The sequence below is a fragment of the Triticum aestivum genome, unplaced genomic scaffold (genome assembly GCF_018294505.1).
Source record: "Triticum aestivum cultivar Chinese Spring unplaced genomic scaffold, IWGSC CS RefSeq v2.1 scaffold120443, whole genome shotgun sequence".
In the NCBI taxonomy this organism is placed as follows: Eukaryota; Viridiplantae; Streptophyta; class Magnoliopsida; order Poales; family Poaceae; genus Triticum; species Triticum aestivum.
In genome coordinates, this window is record NW_025227605.1 from 19,557 (window position 1) to 27,656 (window position 8,100).

The window sequence follows — 8,100 nt, forward strand, 5'->3', positions numbered from 1 at the left end:
ATTTTTTGTTGTCAAACAAAAAGCTTATATGTGTTAGTTTGCTCCACTCTTTTCCTTCCATAAAAAAATTCCATCATATGTGCTATGCAGATCTCCTTGCAGGTACTGCTCACTCCTCTCCTTTTACATCACACTTGACAAGAGACTGGCTCACACCATCTTTTGATCATTGGCGAAGGATGAGCGACCCCTTGAAGTGCTCCGAGATGTTTTTCACTGAAATATTACATTGACTTTCTATGGCCTTGAAAAAAGACAGCAGTTCACTTCTATGAATTTGATAGTAACTACCGAAGGTGATGTAGTTTGGTAGGTTGTAGTTTTGTATGTTTATGTATGTTGATTTATAATTTTTATGTGGGGTTTACAAATAGTTCATGTATTATTTTCTAAGGCACACATGATGTGGATTATTGATTTATTCGATAACTGTCTAACACATATGTATGAGTTAAACTTTATATTTCAAGAGTCCATGATTTATAGAAATTCCTATTATCCTATTAGAAAAATAGATGGGCGCAGCAACGCGCGTCATCAATGATCTAGTTGAATATTCAAATGCATGACAGTTCACATGCTTGTAGCTTCAGCGTACCCAATACTGCTACTCTGAAGTAGAATAGTGACCAGTGACATGGGAAAGTCACAGACCAAAAATCGCTTAGACCACTACGGAAAATGGAAAATGTTCTCACACGAACACAACTTGCTGTCAAGAGGAAACTAAGAATCCCCACACAATAAATTAACAAGGGTGTACAGTACCTGGCCAAGATAACAACAATAGGAAGAGGAAACGGGACTTGTATGACTCTAAGCAAGATGATGATTGCCAGAAGTAGATCAAGCCGGTGGCAACATGAATAAAAAACAGCGAGGCCAGAGCGGTGGCAGTACGTTGAGCTGAGCCTCTCCTGCGGAGAGGTGAGGAGGTCAGAGATGGAGTGTGCGAGGAAGGAGAAGGGAATCCATCTATTTGTACTGAAAATCAGTAGTGGGATTTGATGGCATGGAAAATGGAACGATGTGATAGGTGTCTAGGAGAAATAAATGACTCTCGCGTGGCAGAAGAAAGGAATTGTTGCCATGTGAACACACTGGAAAAAGAAAATTCACCAACCTGCAGGCGCTGCGGTAGGAAATACGATGAGGGAAAAGGTAGAAGATTTTGTGCAAAAGATGAAAGAGACCGGCGGCTTTCATAAGATTCCTCCGCTATTTGTCGCGAATTATTTGGTGAGAATTTAATATTGTGCATGTGGTCAGAGCAATGGGCTGCATGTTCTTGCTATTGAGTATTGACCCTCCGAAGGAAACTGAACGCATGGAATTGGAACAGACTTAATTAATCAGTTTTTTTTGGAACATGTCAGTTTTATTTTTGTGAGATGGAACGCTGTTGACAACAGCTGATGTGGCAGATTGCTTGGAAACTGAACGCTGATGTGTCATCATGCTGATGTTTATAGTGTGCATGTTGAAAGAATTGATGGTAGTAGGGATCAACTTCTTAAGAATGTAAGATATGGGATAAAACTAGTAGAGCTTTGAAAAATAGAGACCACTCTGTGTATTCAGAAGAAAACCAACCATCCGATGCCTTTCGACTAAAAGTGGCCATCCAATTCCTGCACACTGGTGGATCAATTTCAACCATCAGGTCCCTCCCTTACCTTAGAGAATCTACAACTGTAATTTGCTAATTTGGATTCCTAAATGCCCGCGGAAGCGTCCAGGGCGTCCTACTCCAGTACGCCGCCGCACACTGGTCTTGAGGTGCCTTGTACTGCCTGTACTTGGCTCATCTTGCCCATTGTCTAGTGTCGCCGGTGTCCGCCTGATTCATGGCCCAACGCAAGATGTCCACTGACATCGCGCCCTTGGACGGGTCCGAAATCAATGTCTTCAGTTCATCCGGCATAGCATTCTTCATCACAACATCGGCCTCCTTGTGCATGTCATCGATGCTGCTGAAGTTGGAGCACACTTCCATGGTATGCTCGAACTTCTTGCGGTCACCAAGCGAGCACCCAAGGAAATAGGCCCTCTATTCAATGCCCTAGGGGAAAGGGTTGGGGTTGGAGTTGGAGTTCATGGCGAGGGAGAGGTGGTGAAACAGAGGGGATTGAGTGTGGTGCTAGGTTAGTTGGGTGGGTTAATATAGGAGTGTTAGGCCGATATGAATGAATGCTGACCATTGAACTACGTGTTGTTCATAATGCAGATGGACAAGGGCAAGGAAGTCGTGCCACCATTGGAGAAAGGCAAGGAGTTCGTACCGCCATTGGTCGAAGTGTCGAAGCAGGATCACCCAAGCGCCAAGTGGGGAAACTATGACCACTACCACCAGGAGTCAGGACCAAGCCATTTCTGCAAGGTTATCCTTGCTCCAAAGTTGGGGAGAGTCTGCCATTGCCACTGGATTTCATGAAGCACTTCCCCGTCGCCCCTACAGAGTTCAAACTGAAGACGAACACTGGTTGCGCATGAAGGGTGACGGTGAGGGTGATCAACGACAGGGTCAACCTTGATCAGGGTTGGGCCACCTTAGCCACCGTTCACTAGATCATTATCGGGTACATGCTGACGTTCAAGCTGCTGACCCCGGCACCATGAAGGTGATCGTCTTCAACGACAAGGGCGTGGAGATGGTCACCAAGTGCAAGGAGCATGACAATGCCTTCACCGTGACAGCCTGAGCTCATGTTGCCTGTTCGTTGTTGGTTGTTGGTTTAAGACTTGGGTTTCGTCTAAAACTTATCGTACTATGTTGTTTTACAACATCCGATGCATCGTTAAGACTTGTGTTTGTTCCTAAGTTTGTTCTGTTACTCTAGTTTAGTTCTTAGTTCTTCATGTGTGCCTCTAGTAACCTCACCACATCGAGGAGGAGATTACTACACAATTGTCCTAGATGTAACCAAAAAACCGGACTTGTGTTTCCCTGAAACAAGTCCGCAACTAAATAGCAGACCTTCCGTTTCGGCACATCCGGGCTAGAGGGGGTGCAGACAACCAATCAACATGCAGATATTGGTTTTTTGCATGCATATGCTCAGCCAGACCCAGTTAAGACAAGTATGCAAAGTGTCTAAAAAGATGCAGGTAACCAAAAGCATCCATGGTATTTCCTATAGTTTTCTGTGCAATAGTCAGTCAACTTGGTAGATCATGCTCTCGTCGCTAGACTTGCTTCCATCCTGCGTAGAGCGCGACATTGCTCTCGCGGTAAGGTGCATTTTTCGCTACGAAGAGGCTATTTATATTTTGTGAGAATGACGAACACGGGCTGCCTTAGAGGGCCCAGCCCAGAGCGCGTAACAGATTTCCTTCGGCCCAGCACGCACGCGGGTGAACACGAAACCCGTAGCCCTGCTGCCTCCTGCAATCCCCCCACTCGACACGCCGCCGCCACCTCCGGCGGCCGCCTGCCCGCCGGCCGGCGATGAGGATGAAGAGGCGGTCGCGGCACGCAAGGTGGTAAAGTTCTACTCCACCTGCTTCGGCTTCCGCGAGCCCTACAAGGTGCTGTTCGACGGCACCTTCGTGCACCACCTCCTCGTCCACCAACTCCTCGTCCACCAACTCCTCCGGTCCTCCCCACCGACGCCGCCCTCCGCGAGCTCCTCTCGCCGCCAGGGAGCCCCCTCTCTTCACCTCCAAGTGCGTCCAGGCTGAGCTCCGCCGCCTCGGCAAGTCCCACTCCGACTCCGAGGCCTTCGACGCCGCCCAGCTCCTCGCCACCGCCAGGTACCCTTCTATCCTCCTGTTTTTATGTATTTTATTTACAGTCTTGAAATTCTAGTGTGAAATTGCACTGGTCGCTAATGCAATTTCCTGGCCGCCGCTGATTGTCTCAGTTTGTATGAAGTGATACTACTACGTTCAGTCATTCAGGAAGGATAGTATCAGATGAGTTTGAAACACAGATTGTTCAATGGACTTCTATTTGATTTTTCTTTTCTAGGGACAGACTTCTCTTGATGTGTTGAGTGTATTCATACTACCACATTCAGTGAGGATAGTTTTGCGGAGGTGCTGATTGTTTGTTCTATGGAATTTTATTTGTGTCTTCAGTTGCTAGGATGACAAAGTGGTCAATGCAGTGGATTGTACCTATCATTGGTTGGTGATAAGAATCCAGAGCACTACTTTGTCGCCACCCAGGATTTTGGTCTCCGGGCAAAGCTACGAGAGGTATGAAGATTTGCTATGCTTTTGTAGCATTCTACTTTTACCATGTTATCACCTGAACTTTATTTTTGAAAGAATTTTCTCAGGGACATTAATACAACTTGTGTCATTTATTTAATGGAAACAACAGAAACAGATCTATTTTTCCATCTTATGTTATAAAGTTTTTGTGCAGCAATGTGTTCATGCATGTTTTACTTTGCTGTAGGTTCCTTGTGTTCCTGTGATATACGGTCTGAAGAACTCCCTGTTTATTGAGCAACCCTCTGTGCAGCAACGCAAGTTTGCTCAGTTGAACGAGGAGAAGCGTATCCATATGGAAAAATCAGAATATAAGAAGCTGCTGAAGGCGTCATCAGAAGGAAAGGCATCTGTCGGTGGAAACATACCTGGAGTGGAAGAGAAGAGCAAGTTTAAAAGGAACAGAGCAAAAGTTATATTTACATTTACTGTTTCTCAGGATAATCCATTGTTAGGATTTAGTGGGCGCAATCAAAATTTTGAGATCATAACTGCATCTCTGCCTTCTTTTACGAAATGTTAATGTGTGTCCTTCTGCAGGGTCCAAACCCACTCTGCTGCAAGAAAAAGAAACCAAAGCCCCAACCATCAGCTGCTCAAAGTCAGGTAATTGTCACTACACAGCATTATCAGTTGACATCTGTGAGGTGTATGCAATACTTGGAACATGCTCAGGTAAGTATCATAGTTTTTACTGTAAAACCAGCCTGGAGATGCCTGACTTGCTAACTAAGAGTAAGACGGATAAAAATAATGTGACAACTAAATCTTGTATAAGCTCTTAGACAGTGAAGCCCATTGCAAATTTCCTAATTGCTGTAGCTCCTGATTTGATTTGTATTTGGATGTTAATGACTCGTGCATAGAAATCTCGCGACAACAAGCACTAGTGAGAACTTATTTTCCTCAGGATCCAAAGGCTGATGGTGAGGCGAAGCGAAAGAGTGTTAAGAAGCGGAAGAGAAGCAGCAATGACAGCAGTCAAGCAGATACAGTGGGCTGATGGACCTACAAAGATTATGTGCTGACGGTGTTAATTCAAATGCTACATAATCGTTAGCTAATTTGATAAATCATGCACCATCGGTAGAGGATTTTAGGTAGAATTTTTTGACAATCTAACAATACTAATAGTTTTATGAGGCTGTTCGGATTAAAAAAAATCTTAAATCTTGTCCTGGTTAATACTTTAAGATTTGTCCTTTGTGACGTGATGATGCCATCTAAACCGCCCGCGTGGATTTCAGCAACCACCAGCACGTCGACATGGATTCCAACAATTGCCACCGCATCGATGCTGCTGTCTAGGTTGGGCAGTGATGTCTGTCGATTCTTCAATGGGTTTGGTGATAAAAATGACCCCCACTATTTTCAGAGGAAAGAATGTCACACCATTGTACAGATGTTGCAAGCCGTCATGATCAATAACTCATTTTTTTTCAAGCAATATGGAGAAATATATATTCAAAATATTGGTAAAAGCAATATAAATTCAAAATACCGTAAAAACTGGAAATGACATAGCTCCTTCAATTAACTTAATTGTTTACATTGGTACATGCACATTAACTCTTCAACAAAGAAAGATCAAAGCACAGCAGCACACAACACGTGATTCGATATGGTTCTTCAACAAACAGACTTCTGATAATACTTTTGACGTTAGCAAATCCGAAACCTCCAATTGGCATATATATAGTTCTTCAACAAACATACTTCTGATACAATTTTTGATGATAGCAGATCCGAAACCTCCAATTGTCATCCACTTAAAGATGGTAATATACGTCTATCTACTTAGGCCTCTTCAAGCTAATGGTGTCGGTGGTTGTGCAGCTGGTTCCACTTTGTGACCAGTGTGAATTAACACAGTCAAACAGAAGACAACAACTACAGGTAAAAGTTGAATTAGAACAAAGCCCATGAACATGAATGCTGTCAATGGGATAGTGACTATCCTATAACATATCCCCTTTCTCCTCAACAACGGTGACACAAGAACACAATTCTTGATTGTCGGGTCCAAATTCTGATATACCAATACGAGAAAACTCATGACACATACTGCAATGGCAATCTTATGGGCAACTGGAGCTAACATCATATAGCTACCAAGTGCAAAGGCAGTTGTCAAGTTTGTAACCGAAATCCCCATGAGAAAATAGGCCAATTGTATGTGCATTTTCCGGATTTGAAGAGATACCATGGGAGATCCAGAAAACATGAGAGAAATAGTAGCCATTGCAGAGAAAGTGAAGGCAAGTGCATTGGCTATGGTGAACACATCAAAAGTATACTTTCCAGCAAGCGTTGGTGTGCCCCCATTTGTGTGGTCATCAGCCCTGTAACCTCCAGGGATGGCGAAAGATGCAGCAAAAGTCACAGTTGCAATTAAGACAGAGCCAATACACAGACTGCTTGTCCCTTCTTTTACACTATCCATTTCATCTTTTCTCACTTGGACAATATCATTTTCTTCAAAGTAATCCAGGCGATAAATGCCCCTTTTAGCATCAGCGAGTTGGAGCGCTAGATGTATTTTTACTTCAGCGTTCTGCAAAATCAAAATAAGTAAATTTTGAACCATGAAACTTAATTGTTCTCATTCACCTTCAAGTCCGTGCTGAAAAATAAAATGACTGCATGCATATTACCTGGTTATAATGCAATTCTTTGGGAATATTGCAATGTGCTATATCAAGCGGGGTCTCTCCTTTCTCATTTGTTAAATTTAAGTGCACTTGTTTATTCCCAAATATAGCACAGAATATCATCAGTGTTCCTTTTTGGACGGCTAAATGCAGTGCAGTGTTTCCACCATTGTCTTGCATATTTAAAATCCATGATAACGACTGGTTTCTGCAAGCAGACCAGACCGGCCATATTTTCATTTTGTCAACTGCAACATGAAGAAATGTCCTTCCCCTAGCATCACGTAGACCAGCGCAACTGGGCGACTTCTGAAGAAAGACATTGATGGTAATTCTTGAGCCAACGGATGCAGCCACGTGTATGGGGAATGATCCATCATTGTCCAGTTGATACAATGCATCTGGATTGGCTTCCAGTAGAAGTAAACGTATGTATCGTCGGTCTTTTTGACGTGGCATAGATGCAACTAAGTGAAGAGGTGTACTTCCCTTATCATCTTGTTGCGTTGTAAGGTCGTTATTCCATCCTAACACCATCTCTGTAAGACCTACAAGAGGCTTCTATCAGTTAAACTAATCAATATGAGAGAAAGAGAAACAAATACAACTAAGAGTACCGCCTCTAAACTCTATGCCTGCCCAGTTTTGTGTCATGTGAGTGCTCTGCCTGCACTATATTTTTTTAAAGAAAAAGAAAAATGGTTGAAAATTTTACAGTTATACTTTGTCACTTCTGCTATACGAGGGCATATTGATTTAGCCTGTAAGTTAGGTTATATACCTTTTACATAGCTGGGCATTCCAATTGATTCAAAAAGGAATATAAATACAATTTGAAAGTGCTCAACATGCCAATTGGCCTTATATGGTTTGGAACAAACGTCATAGTCATGATATGCATGGAAAGAAGATACATCTCACTTTTTATATTAAGACATGCATGGTAACAGTTCTATGTACTTGCCTATGATAACAAAACCATCATTTCACCATCCATGTTAGCTTAAAAGCTGAACAAGATTTTGTGACTTGCATTTCTTCATAGTTAGAAGATTGCTGTCACCATGTACCTACGGGAACTGAATCTATCACAATACAATTAACTCGTGAGCTCCGGCCAGTTATAGGACTAACACGAATAGTGCCACCCAAATTGTCATTCCAAAGGCTGTGACAGAAAATATATGGGTCCTCTCGGATTGCAGGCGAATCGTAGTAAAATATTTGTAGT

At 43.0% G+C, this 8,100-nt stretch overlaps 1 protein-coding gene and 1 pseudogene across 1 annotated transcript; one reads left to right on the top strand and one right to left on the bottom strand.

Annotated features, from left to right (window-relative positions):
• Positions 1-3,448: 3,448 nt before the first annotated feature.
• Positions 3,449-5,221, top strand: LOC123172772 (rRNA-processing protein UTP23 homolog; annotated as a pseudogene).
• An 869-nt stretch (positions 5,222-6,090) lies between these two features.
• On the bottom strand, positions 6,091-7,406 carry LOC123172773 (protein ACCELERATED CELL DEATH 6-like). The gene is made up of 3 exons (XM_044589694.1): positions 6,873-7,406; positions 6,257-6,772; positions 6,091-6,108 (listed from the first exon to the last, which is right to left on the bottom strand). Exons 1-3 carry the CDS (start codon positions 7,404-7,406, stop codon positions 6,091-6,093), a joined length of 1,068 nt encoding a protein of 355 aa, XP_044445629.1.
• Between the last annotated feature and the right edge of the window lie 694 nt (positions 7,407-8,100).